General features: G+C 43.9%; 2 protein-coding genes across 2 annotated transcripts; both read right to left on the reverse strand.

The window, feature by feature from the left end:
* Positions 1 to 8,312: 8,312 nt before the first annotated feature.
* On the reverse strand, positions 8,313 to 8,702 carry LOC145792070 (uncharacterized). The gene has a single exon (XM_082872558.1). It carries the CDS (start codon positions 8,700 to 8,702, stop codon positions 8,313 to 8,315), a length of 390 nt encoding a protein of 129 aa, XP_082728684.1.
* An 87-nt stretch (positions 8,703 to 8,789) lies between these two features.
* LOC145792071 (uncharacterized) lies at positions 8,790 to 11,081 on the reverse strand. The gene is made up of 3 exons (XM_082872559.1): positions 10,404 to 11,081; positions 9,323 to 10,319; positions 8,790 to 9,133 (listed from the first exon to the last, which is right to left on the reverse strand). Exons 1-3 carry the CDS (start codon positions 11,079 to 11,081, stop codon positions 8,790 to 8,792), a joined length of 2,019 nt encoding a protein of 672 aa, XP_082728685.1.
* Between the last annotated feature and the right edge of the window lie 9,512 nt (positions 11,082 to 20,593).

Below are 20,593 nucleotides of genomic sequence, written 5' to 3' on the forward strand. Positions count from 1 at the left end.
CTGCTCTGTGTTTGGAAGCTCGAAATTTTCTCCTTAGCTGACTGCTGCTGTAACAGGAATTTCATCATATTATCAGGTATTTTATTTAATAGTTTGGAGTGTGTTATTGTGAATCTTTATGCACCCAATGATGTGATTGATAAGAGGCAACTATGGACACCTTTGACTAATATTAAGGCTGTCTTCCCCAAACCTTGGTGTGTAGGGGGGACTTTAATGACATAAAATCAATAGAAGAAATGAAAGGTTGTGTTAGAAAGGATAGGGGAATGACAGACTTTGGTAACTTCATTAGCAGCCTAGCCTTGATTGATATCCCTATGTTGAGAAGGAAATATACTTGGTGCAATTTAGTAGAAAGTAAGAGATGGAGTAGGTTAGACAGATTTCTTGTTAGCCCAGAATGGTTAGGATGGTTTAGATTCAAACTCTAGGGTCTGCCTAGATCCATCTCAGATCATTATCCAATTATTCTGATGGAGGATGAGAGAGATTGGGGCCCAAAGCCTTTTAGATTTATCAACGCACGAGTGTCTCACCCTTCTTTTATACATGAAGTGAAAAAAGTGTGGAAGGGTACTCAAGTAGATGGCTGGGTAGGATACAAACTAAAAACCAAACTGAAGGCACTTAAACAAGCTTTAAAGAAGTGGAACATTGAAGTGTTTGGGAATGTGGACTCTAAACTGAAGCAAGCTGAAGAAAAATTACATGCCCTAGATTTAACTGTTGAGAGTAGAAATCTGGATGAAGATGAAGGTAAGAGGAGAAGAGAGGTGAGAGGCGAGGTGTGGAAGCTCAGAAAGTTGGCAAAAATTTGGCTATAGAAGTAACGGCTGAATTGGAATTTAAAGGGAGATAAAAACACTAAATTTTTTCACATCATAACTACAAAAAGGCAGAATATTAATGCAATTGACTTTATGACAGTGAATGGAACAGTTCTAAAGCATCCTATGGAGGTTAAATAAGCTGTGTATGATCACTTCAGGTTTAGCTTTAATGAACAATGGCAGTTCAAACCAAAGCTTCTAGGCCCATTTAAAATGATCCAACAGAGTCAGCACTTCAGTAGTTTGGAAGTGGCATTTTCTGAAGTTGAAGTTTCTGATGCAATTACTGATTGTGATGGCAACAAGGCACCTGGTCCTAATGGGTTTAACATGACTTGCTACCAAAAAAGGTGGAAATTCATGAAAGGTGATATTCTTACTTTCCTGTAGAAATTCTATACCAACAGTAGATTGGTTGATGGCTTAAATAGTTCCTTCATCACTTTGGTCCCAAAAAAGACAACCCTTCAGGCATCCTAGATTTCAGGCCTATTAGTCTTATAAACTCCACATATAAAATTCTTTCCAAGGTTCTCCCCAATCGACTGAAAAGAGTCCTTCCTGTTGTTATAGATAATGCCCAGTTTGCATTTCTAGCTGGTAGAAATATTTTGGATGGTGTATTAATAGCTAATGAGGTGGTGGACTGGTGAAAGAAATCCAGAAGAAAGGGCCTGATGTTGAAGTTGGATTTCCAAAAAGCTTATGACACAGTAAATTGGAATTTTCTTATCCAAATGCTATCCAATTTTGGGTTTGGTGCTAAGTGGGTGAACTAGATCCATACCTGCATTTCTTCAGCTAAAGTCTGTGTGTTGGTAAATGGGTCTTCCATACCTGAATTTAGCCCTCAACAAGGGTTAAGGCAAGGCGATCCATTACCACCTTTCTTATTTAATGTGGTGGCTGAAGGCCTAAATCTGTTACTTACAAGAGCAAAAGAGTTGGGCTTGGTCAAAGGGATAACCATTAGGTTTAATGGCATTAATATCTCTCATGTTCAGTTTGTAGATGACACAATTATTTTCTGTGAAGTTGAGTGGCCTGAAGTGTTAACTGTGAAAAGAATACTCAGATGCTTTGAGATTATTTCTAGGTTGAGGATCAATGATCAATTTTCACAAGAGTGTTGTATGTGGTGTAGGCATTCCTGATGATATTGTGCAAACTTTTGCTTCAAAACTTAATTGTACTTGCCAGAAGCTTCCTTTGAAGTACCTTGGAGTGCCACTAGGGGCCAATCCATCAAGAAGAGCAACCTGGAAGCCTGTGGTGGAGAAATTCAAGAAGAAACTAACATATTAGAAAAATGAGGTTGCTGTCCTTTGCAGGTAGAGTAACACTGATCAAATCTGTACTGTCTTCACTCTCTGTTTATTACATATCTCTGTTTAGGCTGCCTCAAAGTTTGGGAAAAGAGATTAATAAGATTCAAGCCGCCTTCTTGTGGGGAGATTTTGAGGTCAAGAAGAAAGTCTACTTGGTGAAATGAAAGGATTTAACCAAGGAAAAAAGGCAAGGTGGGTTGGGGATTAGAGATTTAAGAATTGTGAACAATAGCTTGCTTGCCAAGTAGTGGTGGAGATTTGGGATAGAAGATAACTCACTTTGGAAACAGCTCATTTGCAGTAAGTGCAAGTCAGAGGGGAGAAAATGGTTTCCTTTTCATGTGGAGGCAAATAATATTTCAAAAATGTGGAGTGACATTCTACTTGTTAATGAGTCTAACAGCAGCCTGTTCAACTATTATTTGCACAATATTGAAATCAAGATTGGCAATGGTGAAAGACTTAGTTTCTGGATTAATAATTGGATGGGCACCCGGTGTTTGAAGTCCCAATTCCCTAGATTATACTACTTATCAGTGGTCGGAGACATTTCCCTGTATATGCAGTGGTCTAGGGCCCGAGTTCAGAGTAGCTGGACTTTCAACTTCAGAATGGCTTGGGAGGAAGATGAATTACAGAGACTTCATATTGCTTTAGGTGAGGGTCCTGATTTGAGATTGGATTTTGTTGATAGTCTAGTGTGGAAAGCTGATCTTGCAGGTATTTCCAGAGTTAAAGGCGTTGTTAACTGGTGTGAATCTTCTAATGGTCCTGCCCTAACAATTCTTGACTTGATCTGGCACAATCCCTTTCTTCCTAAGGCTCAATTTCTCTCTTGGTTAGTCTGGAAAGGGAGGTTAAAGACTTCAGATTATTTACATTGAATTGGTATCTTAAGTGATGAAGTTAGTGTTGAGTGTGTGTTTTGTCATGCGGAGATTGAATCACTTAATTATGTTCTATTATTATGCCCCTTTGCTTTGAAAGTTTGGTATACCATAATCAAGTGGTGGGGTTTGCAATGGGCCTTCCCTAGTTCAGTAGTTATGCTCATGTATTGGTGGTTAGGTTGGACTTACACGAAAATAGAGAAACAGCTGTGGAGAGCAGTTTTGATTGCTGGTTTGTGGTCCTTTTGGAAGTGCATGAATGATTGCTTGTTCAATGAGCTGCAGCCCATTTGTGATGACCTATGTGAGTTAATTAAATTTAGAGTGGCCATTTGGATAAAAGCACATTCACTTGGGCAAGAGTATGGGGTGGATGAGTCTGTCTACAATATTCAACAAGTCAGAATCTGCTTATAGTTTTTTGCTGAATCTGTGTGCACTGCTTATAGTGCCCTACTGGGTTTGTGCGGATGAATAAAGAAGGTGTGTGCTACTGGTTTGCTGATGATCTTTCTGTTACTATTTTGCTGGTCTGTCTGCTTTGATCTGTTTGCTGTGATCTGTTGTGACCTGGTTTGCTATGATCAGGATGTGCTTGGGGAGATGACAGTTTGGTTGAGTTCTCAGTCCAGTTGGTGTTCTGTCTATTTGCTTTGTTTTGGGCACCAGCGGTAGGTTTTGATTAGTAGTTTTGATGTTTCCATGCTAAGGGTGTAGACAAATGTTATGGGAATGAATTTATGTAGGAGGTCTGCTGCTGAATGATGATATTTCTAAGGTTACAAATCTGTTTCTGAATTTATTTAAGTTTTGATCACTATGCTGCTAATACTTTGCTTATGTTTTGCTGATTGGCTTGATGATTGGCTGCTGTACGGGGGTGAAATATCCTTTGCTTTCCGTACTCCTAGAACTCAAGCTTCACGTAATGACGTTTGACCTGGAAACAGAGAAACAGTAAGCTGCCCGGCGGTGTGTTTCCGGATAGACCCTCCGACGATCAAGTCAGATCACTTGAGAAAGAAGAATACTGTTTTAGAGAGAGAGAGAGAGAGAGTTATTCAGACGACATACCTCCAACGTTCCCCTTCTTTCATTTTTCTAGGCTGGCCATGCAGCCTCAGGGATTATGCGCGTACTGCCTCTGTTGTCCTTCCTTGGACAAGTGGCAGTGCTCGCCTCTCACCACCATACGCGTGTAAAGGCCAAAACCTCCAAACAATATATGCAGAACTGCCAAGAGGTATTGACGCGTGCTTGGAGCGGGTTTTCCCTCCACCACATCATTGGTCCAGGTGGCACACTCAACCGGGATATTATGACCGACCTATCTCTTGAAGAAACACAACTACGATCAATACGGCCGAGCTGTAAGGAGTCAGTTCTTCCGGATTGACTGGCCGTGAGGCGCACTGGCCTTCGCCCCGGTCTGAATTCATTCTAGGCTATGCTTGGCGCGGTTCCGATCAGGAACGCGAATGCCTAGCCGAACGCCTTGCCGAATCACAGTTCGGTCGGGAACACGCATAACCCCATGCTCCGGTCGACTGATCTAGCTCAGCCCGGTGCGACGGCCCGTGGAGCCGTTCCAACTGAACAAACGATGTGACTCGGCCACCCGCTATAACCCGCATTATCATAGCTCAGTCGTACTTGTCTGGCGCAAATCTCCCTTTCAATTGCCCCTTAATCCCATCCGAGCTAAGCGTGATTGGGATTACCGCCATGACCGAGCTATCCTATTTGGTCGGTCTTCTGAATTGCGCCAGTAGTCTTGTCACCGGTCGTACAGCCGTACTGATAGAACCATCTCTTCACTGCCACGTGGCTTCGCTCCATTGGCTCCATGCTGCCCCACAGCTATCTCCCTCAAGCGCAAAAGTCAAACGGCTGCCGCCGTTCGGGTTTCCCACCCTTATTATACACACGAGGGGTCATTCGTGCCCCTACTGTTCATCTTCGTTTTCGAGCCCAAAACCCTAGCTCTCAAAACCGCCATCGCCATTCCTCAGGCTATTTTCGACTACCTTCGATCTTTCAGAAACAGCAGGTGAGCTTGAGGTGTGCTGATCTTGCCCAGGCATCCATCATCCGTAAGTTTCCCGGTCCCTCTCTGCGTTTTTCTCTCATTGTTCTTCGTGTTCTTCATTCTTGTTTTCTCGTTTTTGCCTGGCACTGTTGGAATCCTATCAGTGCCCCCTCTTAGGGGCAATATTGGTACACCCTAGGAAAAACTAGAATCGGAGAAGCAGATGGGGCTCCTGTGCCCCTTGCTTCTCCAAGTTTTAAAGCACTAACTCCGTATTCGGGATGAACAGCCTGAAATCTGGGTAAGACCGAGCTAAAAAAAAAAATTTAGATCCATAGATAGAACTTTAGCCGAGCAAAAACTAGTTTGTGGCTTCTCGTTGAGGCCGCGACCGTGCTAGACATAGGGAATCAGAACCGAACTAGGAAGGCCAAATCGGCCAGATAGTCGAGCCGAGATAGGGGTTGGGCCAGTCAAATGCCCCAGAAACCTTTTACCGAACTAAGAACTCCACATAGAAGCTGTGCAATTTATGCCGTGCTAACCCTTGGACTGATTTCTTAACAATGCAAAACAAACTAGAACCAACCAGGCCCGTTCAACATTACTTCCGATGAGGCTCAAAGTCCGAGCAAACACACAAATTTTTCACCGAGACACGACTTAAGTCACCTCAATAAATAAAATCGGGATAGATGGGGAAGTACCGGTTCATGGTGAGTTCTCCCGGGGCCCTTGCTGAGTTTCGTAGAGAGTACAACATTCCAGACGATGTCCATCCGGAGCTCGCCAAGAAAGGAGACACCCCATGGGGCGAGCTAGACAAGTGTCCTTTCACGGTCGTGTCCATAATGGAAGGAGGACTACGCTTCCCGGTCCAATCCCTGATCTGCGAGTTTTTAAGGCAGACCAGGCTTTGCCCGACCCAGGTTTCCAACAATACATACAAAATAATAAACGGTGTGGCCGAGCTAAATAGATTACTTGGCTTGAATCTCGGCCTCGCCGAGATATTTCACCAATATACCCTTAGCAAAAATAAAGATGGGCTTTGCTGGTATTTGAAAGTCAGGAAAGGCCAAGCAAAGCTCATTGAAGGTAATCCGGATAAAGAAACCAACGACGACGATTTCCTGTGGGTGTCCGGTCGTTATGAGGACACTGAGGCGCCCATACCAGGCTGGTACATTAGGAAAGATTTCGGGATTGCCGGTGAGTAGCTCGATGAACCGTGTTATTTTCTTTCTGTATTGGTCTTCTTTTGCCGATCTAGTACTTGTCTTCTTTTTGCAGATTATAAGCTCTTGGCAGAGGATTACTCCCGCGCTAACCAGGAAGCTATAAGGGTCATGTTGCGCCATCCGGCCGAGGAGCGAGAGTCACCAAAACTGCTCGGCTTCGAACCGACCTACCACTACATAGCACCGCGCAAGAGCAGGGTAACCGACTTTTTGCGTGCGCCTTCTCCAGAACCAGATCCAAACCTTCTACTGATCAAACTGGTCCCACTGACGGCCGAGCAAGAGATGGCCAAGATCCGAGCAATCAAATCGATGATCACCGGCGAGGCGAGTGACTCTCAACCACCGGAGGCAGCCGGGGAGACTTCTTCTACACCGGCCGCGCAAGGGGAGGGTGCTGTGTTGGCTCTGACCAGCGAACAAGCTGTTGGCCGGTCGAAGAAGAGGCTGAGAAAGGATAAGGCTGAACAACACCTAACGGATGAGGATTCAACCGAGCACGCTTCCACCGACTTGGGGGACCAGACCGAGCAACCGATCACCGGGCCATCCAAAAGGTCGAGTGCCCCCCCGGTCTGGTCGCCCGAGTTATCATACAAAGGCCGAGCTGTCTGCACTACGGATTCAGTTTACGCGGACAAGGACTACTCTCTCGGTTTCAACATGACCAAGGGGTTGCTCCTTCCCGTTGACATGAAGAAGCATGACGGGCTGTCCGACCTGAAGGTGCTCTGCTCGGCGGTGAAATCAATAGTGCTGGTAAGTTGACAGTCTCCTTTGTTCATCAAGTTTTTGCTTGATTTTTTCATTCTGACAATCTTCACGTGCTTTCAGGCTGCGCAGAAGAACTACTTGGCCCACGAGCGAATGATCGCCGTGCAGCAAAGTCTGCGGGATGCAATTTCTGACAACAAGGCCAAGACGGCTGAGTTGACTAACCTGAAGGCCGCGCAGGAGGCGGCAGAGGCCGAGCGTGATACACTAATTCAGAAATTGGCCCGGGCTGAAGAAGACAAGTAGAGGGTCGTTCAGCTGACAAAGGCTCTCTACCTCGCCGAGCTACAAAAGCTTTGGAATGCCCACAAAGCTGAGAGGGACAAGCGGTAGACGATGCTGAAGACCGCTGGTATGCAGAGGGTGAAAGGACTTATGAGTGGCAAGTTCAAGCGACCAAAGACATCTTTTTCCAGTGCGATTGGAAAGCTGCCGTGGAGAAAGTTGGCCTTGGTCAAGATGCCAAGATGTTCCAAAACCCACCTGCTGTCTACATCTCGGCCTATATGTAGGCCTACGCTAGCGTCGCGCAAAAAAGACTTATTGAAGAGGCGAAGAAGGCAGCTGAGGAAGAGGCAGCCGCCGTACAACCAGCCGAGCCAAATCCCCCCGAAGCTTCTGAAGGGGTTGAGGACCGTGAGGCGGAGCAAGAGGTTGTCGCGGTCGCTGATGCCGACACAGAAGATGCCGAGGTGGGCCTGGCCGAACAAAATGTCCTTCTAGATTTAGATTGATCTCTTCTGTAACCGGGCTTGGCCCCACTTTTGTAACCCAACTTGCTTTATCAATGAAAATTCTACTTTTCGCCCGTAATGTGCAAATTTTCTTCGATTTCAAATGTAGACGCCAACTTTTAGCTCGGCTACAAAGTTTGCGGGCGAGCAAAATCAGCTTGGCCCGTACATGAATTGGGCAAAACGCCAACTTATTCATTGGGCGAGCAAAATCAGCTCGGCCAGTTGGAAGTTTGGCAAAACGCCAACATTTCACGCGGCGAGCAAAGTCAGCTCGTTTCATTTGGACGAGCAAAATCAGCTCGGCCATTACAAGTTGGTTAGAATGCCAACTTTTTACACGGACGAACAAAGTCAGCTTGGCCCTGAAAGAAAATGGACAAAGTGCCAACATTTTATTTGGGCGAGCAAAATCAGCTCGGCCCTTACATGTTGGTCAGGACGCCAACTTTTTACACGGGCGAGCAAAATCAGCTCGGCCCTTTAAAAAATCCTAAGATTAGCTGCATTCCATGGTCTAGGGATAGTTTTTCCATCTAAGTCTTCCAAATGGTATGCCCCTTTGCCTGCCAGGCCAGTCACTTTATATGGCCCCTCCCAATTTGCACCGAGTTTTCCTTTGCTAGGGACTACCGTGTTGCCCATCACCTTTCTTAAGACCCAGTCCCCAACCTTGAACAGCCTCGGATGCATGGCCTTGTTGTATTTCCCGGAGAGCTCTTGCTGATAGGCTGCTATGTGGATCAGAGCCCGTTCCCTTCTTTCTTCGGCTAGGTCAAGTTCCAATGCCACTGCTTCATTGTTCAAGTCTGGCTCAAAACTTTCAGACCAGATGGTAGGCATACCAATTTCCAGTGGGATGACGGCCTCCATTCCATAGGCTAAGGCGAACGGTGTTTCCCCGGTAGAGTGTCTGGGCGTGGTGCGGTATGCCCAAAGCACGTTGGGGAGTTCTTCAGCCTACTTCCCTTTGGCTTTTTCTAGCCACTTCTTCAGCCCGTCCAGGATGGTCTTGTTTGAGGCTTCTGCTTGACCATTTGACTGAGGGTAGGCCGGTGTGGAGTTGTAGGACTCAATCTTTAACTCCTCGCAAAATCCGCGAAAAAGTTTACCATCAAATTGGGTGCCATTATTTGAGATGAGGGCCCTTGGTATACCGAAGCGAGTGACGACATTTTGCCAAATGAACTTCTTCACGTCTTTTTCCTTTATGGTCGCCAATGGCTCGACCTCAACCCACTTGGTGAAGTAGTTGGTGGCAACGATGAAGAACTTGCGGTTGCCCGAGGCTGCTGGGAGTGGTCCTACAATATCCAAACCCCAAAGCGCAAACAACCAAGGACTTGTAAGGGGGAGCAGTTCTCTGGCTAGTTGGTGAATTTGGGGAGCAAATTTCTGGCATTTTTCACACCTACGAATGTATTTCTGTGCGTTCGCCTGCATGCATGGCCACCAGTAACCTTAGAAAATCGCTCGGTAAGCCAGAGACCTGCCTCCAATATGACTCCCGCAGATGCCTTCATGGATCTCGTAGAGGAAAGCTTCAACCTTGTCGGGGTGGACGCACTTCAAATATAGCCCGGTAAAAGACTTCTTGTACAAGGCTCCGGATGGAGAGAGCCAAAACCACTCTGATTTGGCCCAGATTTTGTTGGCCGCCTTCTTCTTTTCTGGAAAAATTCTATCTTTTAGGAAGGCGATGATGGGGTCCATCCAGGATGGTCCCAGGTCAGTACAGAGTACCTCGGACACTTCTGGTTCCTCTATGCTTGGCCAAGGTAGGAATTCTATCATTAAAGGATTGAGGAAAGCTGTTTGCATGGATGCAAGGCCGGCCAACTCGTCAGCTATGTTATTTTCTTCACGGTTGATTTCTTCCACTCTTATTGCGGCAAACTTCTTTATTTCTGCGCGCACCAGCGCCTGATACTTGGCCATTCTTTCATCCCTGGCTTCATACTTCCTAGAGACCTGATTGACCACCAGCTTGGAGTCGCTGAATACCATAAGAGCCAATGCTTTCATTCTTAATGCACTCCTCAGTCCGGCAAGGAGGGCCTTGTATTCCGCCTCGTTGCTGGACGCTGGGAAGCCGAGCGTAATTGTCTGCTCGATAATCAGCTTGTCCGGGGAAGTTAGCATGATACCCAACCCGGCGCCATATCTATTGGAGGCCCCATCGACGAAGAGCTTCCACATCTCGCCAATGAATAACTTCCAGCAATCGGATGGGTTTTGGGAGCTCCTCAACTCCAAGGTTCCAGTCGGTTCATTCTGGTCTTTCTCCATGCCTTGGTTAGGCTTGTCTTTCGATGAGTTATCCGGATTTTCCAGTTCGGCTGCCATTTGTCCTTCTTCCATTTGTGACCCAACACTTGTCTCTATTGCCTGTACCATGGGCCGTGCCAAATCCGCACTAGCCAAATCAACCTGGCAAACCGGATGCATTCCAGGGGCAAACTCCGCCACAAAGTCTGCAAGAGCCTGAGCCTTGATCGCAGTACGCGGTTGGAACTTGATGTCGTACTACCCCAATTCTACGGCCCATTTCAAAATTCTCCCTGTAAAGTCTACCTTTTCAAAGAACACCTTGAGTGGAAACTCGATTAACACCATTATCGTATGGGCATAAAAATAGTGTGCCAGTTTTCTGGAAGCCATCATCAGGGCCAGGGCTAATTTCTCTAGCGGCAGATATCTCGATTCAGCAGGGAGCAAGGTCTTGCTTATGTAAAAGATGGGAAGGTGCTGGGTGCCTTCAGCACGGACCAAAACCACGCTCACCGCATGTTGAGAGACCGCTAAGTAGAGATACAATTCTTCGCCCGGCTGTGGTGTAACCAGGATAAGGGCTGAGGACAGGTACACTTTTAGATCCGCCAGCGCACGGTCACATTCGTCGTCCCAGAAGAACTTGGCCTTCAAAGTTTTGAATAAGGGCTTGTAACGATCTGAGGACCGGCTTATAAATCTATTCAGCGCGGCTGCCATCCTGGCGAGATGTTGCACGTCCTTCGTGGAGTTTGGTCGCTCCAGCTCTTGTATTGCCTTGATTTGGGATGGGTCGGCTTCCATCCCTTGGTTCGTGACCAGAAAACCCAGAAACTTTCCAGTGCCGACTCCGAAGGCGCACTTAGAGGCATTCAAACGAAACTTGTGATATTTTAGTGTAGCGAACATCTCTGCTAGGTCGGCGAGGTGTTGAGACTTTTCCTTGCTCTTTACCACCATATCATCTTTGTAAGCCTCCATAGTGCGTCCCAGAAGGGGAGCGAACATTTTGGTTACAATCCTTTGAAAAGTTGCCCCAGTGTTTTTTAGTCCGAACGACATGACTTTGTAACAATACAGGCCCATCGGTGTGGTGAATGAAGTGATCTCTCGGTCTAGTTCATACATGGCTATCTGGTGGTAGCCACGGTGTGATAACCCTCACCACTGATTACTGTTAAACTGAGACTGATTATGATAATTGATTGGATTGACTGAAATCTTGAACTAATTGATTGTCTGTATCTGTTTAAGTGCATTTCTATCTGTTCGACTGTTAAACTATCTGTTCATGTTTTATGTTTGAACTGCAAATTGAAGGCCTTATCGGCGGCCGAACCAGAAATTGATTAGCATTATGTGCTAATTAGAATTTATGGGATTTTATGGTGTATTTATCTGAAATATGATTTGGTATGATTTAATTGGATTAAAATAAGTTAAATTACACAAGTTGCCTAATTTACCATATTGCCATGTTAGTGGACCATTTAGGCAATACATATTGAGGCTTGAATACACTTAGGCAAAACATTTCCTCAGCCATTTCCTTAGACTCAAACCGACCGAGAGAGAAGAAAGGGAGAGAATGAGAGGAATTGAGTTTCATCTTGTGAATTGCTTGGTGAATTAAAGAAATTGAAGGTTGATTTCATAGTTGAACTTCCTACACTTGATATTCAAGGTCTAAGGTAGAGAATCCACCTTCTTAAACTTGTCTTTAAGTTAGTTCTTGCTTGATTCTTGTTATATTGAAAATTGGAGTCAAAATTAGCTTAATATGTTGAATTGAGTAGGAATTCATGCATGCATGTTGCCATTCTTGAGTTTTGAAGTTAATGTTCATGAAATTCCACATGCATGTTCATATTTTTGCAATGGACCATGAATTCATCTTGTCTTTGAGGAAACTGGCTCTTTGGAGCAAGTATTTAAAGCCTTGGAGTTGTTTAAATCCATGCATGTTACATTTAAAGTATGTTCATGAAAATTGGTTTGAAATTGGATTTAATTGAACTACCTTTGGGCTTTGATTTCTCAAATTGATCTTTGAAACATGTTATATTATGAGTTTTGAAGTGTTTTCCAGAAAATTAGCCCAAGAGAATCGAATTTGATGCATTGAAACTTGTTTTTGAGCTTGAGGTTCAAATCTGAAAATTCCAGATTTTGGACTCACGCTCGAGCGGAATGACTGGCGCTCGAGCATGAAATTCGTGCATCCAGCACTTTACAATGTTTTCAAGTCCGCTCAAACGGGATATTGGACGCTCGAGCGAGGACTTATGTCACACGCTCGAGCGGGTATCGAGCGCCCAATCGAGTGTGATTTTCACACATCCAGTACTTTTGGCATGTTTTACAGTTCGCTCGAGCGGGATAACTCACGCTCGAGCGGAGTATTGTGTTTACCTGTACGCTCGAGCGGGTAAAACCACGCTCGAGCGGGACCTCTGTTTTCTGAAAATTCTGAAAATGTTTTTAAAGTGCATCTTTGTATCCTCATTCCATTTTAGCCATTCTTAGGCCTAGTTTAAGGTATCTTAATGAGGATATTGATGTAGAACCACATCGAGTCAAGATAGGGATTAAGTTACTATTTTTCCAACTGTGTAGCTTAGTGTGTGTGTTCACTCTGTAACTGTGTAGGGTTGGCATCCGGAGATGCGTACTAGCTTATCTGTAGCCCAGAACTCTGTGAGTAACAATGTTGTAAAGATATGTTCGAAAATGAATATTTTCTGAATGACCAACTAAACTGTTTTCTGAACTGTTTACTGTTAACTGAATGAATGTTTGTCCTCTATTCTGAACTGTATTGTGGCATCCTTAGCAACTACTATTACTGTTGCTGCTACTATTATAGAGATCTTTGTCAGTTCCTATCTTAGAACTTCTGTTTACTGTTACGATGGCCATCATTGGCTGTTCGGTCTTTTAAGACCTATTGTTTACTGTACTGTTCTGCTAATGGATGTACCACATATGACTATTATGACTGAATGACTAATATACTGATTCAATGAACTGTTTTCGTTACTGTAAGGACATTCATTCTTAACCTCTTTACACATTATGTTATTTACTGGGTTTTAGCTCACTGCTCATATATATATGTAGGTGTACATACACCGGACCGTTGCTAGAAGCATCAGGGTAAACTCCAGTTTTGCCAAAGCCAACCACTGTGCCTCACTGCGAGGTTCCAAGTCCTTCAAGTCAGGGCTTTTGGGGTGTTTTAGTTTCCTTTTTTTTTGTATCCATTTGTAAATTACTGTATAAACTGAATGGTTGTACTGTACTGTTTTAATTAGGGATTAAGTCCCTGTCCTGAATGATTGTATATATTGTACATACTGTTTTGGTACTGATTGTATATATGTATATGATATGAAAAGTCTTTTTGCATATAGACTATCACAGCTCATTAGACATATTTTAATTACTGTATTGGCTTCCGCCAGCCCCTGTACTCTGAATTACTGTTTTACTGTTAAGCAGGCCTTCGGTAATCTCGAATTATTGGCCGGTTACGATGCTAAACCCATAGGGGCGGGTTTGGGTCGTGACACGCGATATGCGTCCAGGAAGTTGAATCTCTGATGGCCAGCGGTCAGGTCCACTAGCTGGTCGATTCGTGGGAGGGAGAAGCTATCCTTTGGGCATGCACGGTTAACTATTTTATAATCGACACATACCCGCCACTTGCCGTTCTTTTTTGGAACCACCACCGTGTTGGATATCCATCGGGGGTATTGCACTTCTTCTATTGCCCCTGTTTCCAACAAGTTCTTGACTTCTTCCGCCACCACCTCAGCACGGTGCAAGGCCGAGCGGCGTGTCCTCTGGATAACCGACCGTGCATTAGGGAAGACATTCAACTGATGGCAAATGAAGCTAGGGTCGACGCCAGGCATATCGTAAGGCGTCTACGTAAAGGCTTCCATATTGGAAATTAGAAAGTCAACGTACTCATGTCGCTCGGCGCTGGACAAAGATGAGCCCAAAAGAAAAAACTTGTTGGGGTCATTCTCGTCTATGCGCACCTCCACCAAATCTTCAACTGATTTCTCTTCGGCCTTTCTCCTCACGTCTTCCAAGACCTTCTTTCCCTCCGGTCCCTCTATCATCTGAACGAACCCTTTGGCGGTTCGGCTGCCGTTCACCACAACGAAATACTGTTTCGCCATCACCTGGTCTCCCCGAACCTCTTCTATTAGCCCGGTTGGCGTCGGGAAGTGCAGAACCTGATGGTAGGTTGATGCTACGACTTACATGGCGTGCAACCAGTCCCTGCCCAAGATTAAGTTGTAGGTGGATAGGACCTTGAGCACCCAGAATTCTACTTGCTTTATGACCAAACCCACCTTGATCGGCAAGATGATCTTTCCCACCGGCCACTCTGGCTGAGAGTCAAAGCCAACCAAAGGAGACGTCGCAGGGGCCAAGTCCTTGTCCTCCAACTTCATTTGCTTGAACGCATTGTAATACATGATTTCGACCGAACTCTCCTAGTCAATCAAGATCCTTTTGATGTCAAAGTCCTTGACGCAAAGAGTCACTACTAGGGCATCATTGTGGGGCATCTGAATTCTCTCCAAGTCCTTACTGGAAAAGGTGAGGATATCCTTCTCTTTGGACTTTCCTTTCTTCACAGCGGACTGAACGGAGAGCACTTCCCTCATGTGCTCGGCTTTCTTAATCATCCCTCTCAGCTTGCAGACCCTTGCCGGTTCAATGATGCCATGGATGACATTGATTACGCCTTGGGGCGCTGCCTCCAGCGCGGCCGGGTCGTTTGGTTCGGTTTGCTTCGGCGGGGCGGCTTTCATACCCCCATCTATGTACTGGTCCAAATGTCCTGCTGCCACTAACTCCTCCAAATGTTGTTTGAGCGGCAAGCAATCCTCCGTTTGGTGCCCCCGTTCCTCATGGAAGGTGCAGCGATACCTTGAGTTGAAGCCTCGCTGTGCATTTCCCAACTTTGCCGGCCATCGGACGAAGGGCTCACCTCGGATTTCACTCAGGATGCGGTAAATGGGGATCTTAAAGACCGTGGTGATACCAGTTCGCGCCTTCAATTTCCTCTTGGCGTCTTTCTCTTCATCAAGGGGAGCGTTAGCTCGGTTGTTTCTGCGGCCTTTGTTTCTATCATTGCGGTTTGAGTTACAACGTTGATCTTTTGACCGGTCGTTTGGGCGATTGTCCTCCTGTCCGACCGAGTGAACCTTCCCCGCCACTCTTCTATCCGCTGCGACTGGATTAGCCTTCTCGATCGTAGAGGCGGCATCATCCTCCACACGAATGTGTTCGTTGATCCGTTGCATCAAGGATTCCATGGTTGTGGGCTAGTGCATGGTAAGCGAATCTCGCAGCCTATGACCGACTGGGAGACCTCGCTTGTATTGAGTAATTGCCAGATTGGTGGGGTAGTCGAGGATCTCATTGTAAGTTTCCCAGTACTTCGCATTATACGCCTTCAACGAACCTCCAGACTCCATCTTGACACCAGGAGATGGTCGACCTCCTTTGGTGTTCGAGTGTTGGTTTTGAATCTGGTGACGAAGGCCTCTGCTAATTGCTGCCACCCCTCGATACTCCCCTCCGGAAGCCTTTTGAACCATTTCAGGCCTAGTTCTCCCAAGCTTGTCGAGAATATGAGGCACATCAAGGCATCATTGCGCCAGTGTCTAGCCGTTATTTGCCGGTAATGACTCACGTGCATGTACGGATCCGTTCTGCCGTCGTAGAAGGTGAACTTAGGCTGGTGGAATCCGGCAGAGAGTGGTGTACTCTCGATTTCTGGAGACAGTAGCGTAGTTATAAGTCTCGCCAGCTCTTTGTCTACAAGCCCTGGGGCCACTATTCTGGGCGCTAGCATTGCCACTTCCTCATTACACCAGGTTTGAAAACTTAGCCTCTACAACGTCGGCAATCTCTGAGTCTCTTTACGGCGTGCCCTCTCCTCCAACATATCCCTCAGGTCTCTGGAATGGGCAAAAAAAGAGTATCGCGACGCCGACGATGGGCGCGATGGACGATGGGTGCTGTTGCGAGTGAGGGATTTGCCCTCCTGTGGATTGGAGTCCCCAACCCCATAGCTCCTGGTGATAGAAAGAGAATGTGTCATTCCTTGGCGGCGACTGCCAGAACGAGAAGACGGGGTGCGCTCACTGAGGTTATCCTCTCCAGCAACACCCTTCTCCTTGATCTGGCGCTTCAGCACCTCTATTTCAGCCGCCATCTTGCGAATGAGGGCGTCCTGATCTTTGAGTTTGTGCTCCAGGCACTGTGCATGCGAATCCCCCCACCGATGACGGCCCTCTAGACTCTTCGAGCGATCAGTACTCCTTGCACGTTTGTCTTGCGCACTTCTCGAAGAGGTCTCTAGGCCCGCCATGGCTGGAATGTTTGAGGGGGCTTCTCTCCAAGACGACAGACAGTGGAGTTTCGTCATTGTTAGCCATGGAAACGATCGAAAAAGCTTGAAGAGCAAGGCTTGTGTATCAAACTCTTCCCACAGACGGCGCCAATTGTACGGGGGTGAAATATCCTTTGCTTTCCGTACTCCTATAACTCAAGCTTCACGTAACGACGTCTGACCTGGAAACAGAGAAATGGTGAGCTGCCCGGCGGTGTGTTGCCAGATAGACCCTCCGACGATCAAGTCAGATCACTTGAGGAAGAAGAATACTGTTTTAGAGAGAGAGAGTCGTTCAGACGGCATACCTCCAACGTTCCCCTTCTTTCCTTTTTCTAGGCTGGCCATGCAGCCTCAGGGATTATGCGCGCACTACTTCTGTTGTCCTTTCCTGGACAGGTAGCAGTGCTCGTCTCTCACCACCATACGTGTGTAAAGGCCAAAACCTCCAAACAATATATGCAGAACTGCCAAGCGGTATTAACGCGTGCTTGGAGCGGGTTTCCCCTTCACCACATCATTGGTCTAGATGGCACACTCAACCGGGATATCATGACTGACCTATCCCTTGAAGAAACACAACTACGATCAATATGGCCGAGCTGTAAGAAGTCAGTTCTTCCGGATTGACTGGCCGTGAGGCGCACCGGCCTTCGCCCCACTCTAAATTCATTCCAGGCTATGCTTAGCGCGGTTCCGATCAGGAACACGAATGCCTAGCCGAACGCCTAGCCGAATCACAGCTCGATCGGGAACACGCATGACCCCATGCTCCGGTCGACTGATCTAGCTCGGCCCGGCGCGACGGCCCATGGAATCGTTCCAATCAAGCAAACGATGTGACTCGGCCACCCGCTATAACCTGCGTTACCGTAGCTCGACCGTACTTGTCCGGCGCAAATCTCCCTCTCAGCTGCTGTTATTTTTGTGTGGTGCTGGTGTTGTGTGATGCTATGTTGAAGTCTGCATAGTTGATGATGCTGCTGTTTGATAGTCAAGGTCATGATTTGGTGCTGGTCTGCTATGCTCTGTTGTCTAGGGTTTTTTTGCAACAGGTCTTATTTTGTTAAGGCCTTATTTTGCCTTAGAAATGGTGGGATGGCTGATTGGCTAAGTTAGGATATTGTGTGGGTTGGTCTGTCATAGCTGAATGGCTAAATAGTATAGTATGGGCTTTTTGGTGTGTTGTTGTGTTGGTTGGTCTCTCATTAACTCTGGGAGTGCTAACAAATGATAGGATGGGTTTTTTTGTGCCAACCTAGTTGGGATGATTTAGCTCATTATGATGCTTTTACACTCCTCTTTTCTTTATTGATGTAATTTGCTTTGTACTTTATACTTGTTTATTCTATCAATAAATATTCTTTTTTGCCGATAAAAAAAAAATGTCTGTGAAATTTGGAATCCCTAATAGGCAAATTCCTTACAAGGTGGGTTTTATTTGTTTTTTAGTCTAATCATGTCTCTTATCGGCAAAACAAATGCCACCTTATAGTATTAGTGATTGTTAAAATATTATTTACATAGTAACAACATTTTAAATTGTATTAAAAAAAGATTATAAAATATACTTAATTGCATTGTGATTTGTCGGTTAGCTCAAATGCATTGTGATTAGATTAAGGAAAATGTTATGGATTCTAAAAAATTTACTAAATTTACTGTTAAACCTCTCATATAAGTGTGAAATCCACACAAACTTACACGTGTGTAGGTCCTACACTCATATAAAAAATTTGATAAAAAATTTAATAAATTATTTTAAATTTCCAACATAACTCTTAGATTAATGAAAGTGACATCGTTTCAAAGGCAAAAAGGAGAAGCAATGGTCCATATTATAAGGTAAATGAAATTAATATTATATTTACAAATCAATTAAAGTACTATTTATTAGAAGGTGTATATGTGTTGTTTTGTGGGCACCATCATTCGCTTTTTTGTTTTTTTCATTTTGGGTTAGACTTGCGTGTTTGTTTTCTACTTCTATATTATGTTAATTATAAAGGTAATTTACCAAACACACCCTTTAAAAGAAATGTTAACTAAACTAACTTGTCTCACACTAAAGTCATAAATAAAAACACCATTATTTATTATAATTAATATCATATTGGGACATAATTAAAAGATCAAAATACTATTATGAATCATAATAAAAAAATACCACTATGAATAATTTTTATAAATATTATTACAAACTCAGCCTTATCAACTCAGAATCTTTATCTTATAGTTTAAATTTATTTTATACATGGACCTCACACTACACAAATTCAATTACAATTATACAATCTCATTTGGGGAAGTTAAGGGTAGTATCTAGAATTATTCAATTTTTATACTACATTTAGTAACAAATATCAATTCACTCGCTATAGATTGGCGGAGGATTCATAAATTGGACCGATTAATTCAGAAGACCAATCCCACTATCTACTAATGGGAGATTCAATTACAGTCAAGACAAATGCCATCGTCCACTAGCTGAAGATTTAATTAAAGTTAAAACAAAAACCCGTATATAAACTGACTTCAATAAATTTTTTACGCTTAAAAAATTTTGAACTTAAAATCTTAAAAGGTGTAAACCCTAAACTCAAGTGTTAACCACCAAACTAATCTCTTGCGGTTCTCCTTATAAATTTTACATCATAAAATGACAAAGCTCATGTTAAAAAAGGAACCCAATTGTTAGCACCATAAATATGCAATTTTATTTTTTATATAATTGTAGGACACGTGGCATCCTCTTATTCATTTGGAAGTTAAAAGAAGTTATGGAGATGATGGAGAATATGAAGAACAAAGTGGATGAGTGGAAGGACACATGGCAAGACAAGAATGAAGATGGGAGAAATGGGTAGTTACTAAGTAGTCATTGTTGTATTTTTTTCTCTATAAATAGCCATTAATGGCTACATTGTAATGATCCAGAATTCATAATCAAAGACAATTGATTTCAATATTTCTTGTCATTTTTCTTATCTTAGGAGTAGTTTAACATAGATTTATATTTTGAAGCATTTATTTTCAGCATTTCCATTTCGAAGCATTTTATGCACTTTCTTTTCGAAACATAGGAGTAGAGGTAAGTAATTATTATTTTGATTGTTCACTCAATCGTCTTTCTCCGTCTCCCTCATTCTTCTTTTAATTTTTCTTTTCTCTACACTTGGCAATTTTGAAGTCCTCTTTGTTGAGGCAAAAGAACCATCAAAGCAATCGCTTGATAATTGCCTTGAATTTAATCTGTAAGGATTTTTCAATCCTTGCTGGTACGCTCGTATTTATGATATTTTCCTTCATAGGAAAAATAAGCCAATAATTTTTGGCACGCCCGGTGGGACTGCCAAGTATAAGAAATGACAAATGATTTGGATTTCGCCATTCGAACTTGTCAATATGAAATATATTGGCGTGAAAGAAAATTTTTGGATCTTCAAGAAACAATCCATTTTCTTGATGAAAATTTTTTTCAAGTTGTTTCTTCATTACCATATTATTTGGTAAAAGAAAAAAGACATCATTTAATTGGAGAAATTCATCAACTTGATATGAAAATTCGCCAATGGAATGATGAGTTATCAACTCTCACTACCAAGTCTTTAACTGAGGCTTTAATGGCCGGAATTGGTGAATTTTTTCAAAATTTTTCCATGGTTAAAAATAGCAAAAGCAAAGAGTTGATTTCATTAATGGCTCAGGGGGTTCAAGAGTCCGTTTTTAAAGAACCAAATTAGGAAATTAACGTAACGAAAAAGAGCATGCTCTTGAGCCAAATTTGGCTAAGAATGATGTTCCATGCATGGCTCGGGAGGTCTCAAAGCCAATTTTTAGATAGTCAAGTCATGAAAAAAACATATCTATGGGTGATTTTCATAAGCCATTAATGGTTAATATGGAAAAACAACCCACTTTGCCAAATAATTATGAAAATCTATTCAGCAAAAGTCATGTTTTTAAAACAAACATGGTAAAAAATAATGAACAAGCAACTGTTCATGAATTCAAATTTTTTAATATTTATCAAAATTTCAAAAATTATGAATTTTCATGATCACACTATACT

Source organism: Camellia sinensis, chromosome 5, assembly GCF_055761805.1.
Source record: "Camellia sinensis isolate YWXY chromosome 5, ASM5576180v1, whole genome shotgun sequence".
NCBI classification, from domain to species: Eukaryota; Viridiplantae; Streptophyta; class Magnoliopsida; order Ericales; family Theaceae; genus Camellia; species Camellia sinensis.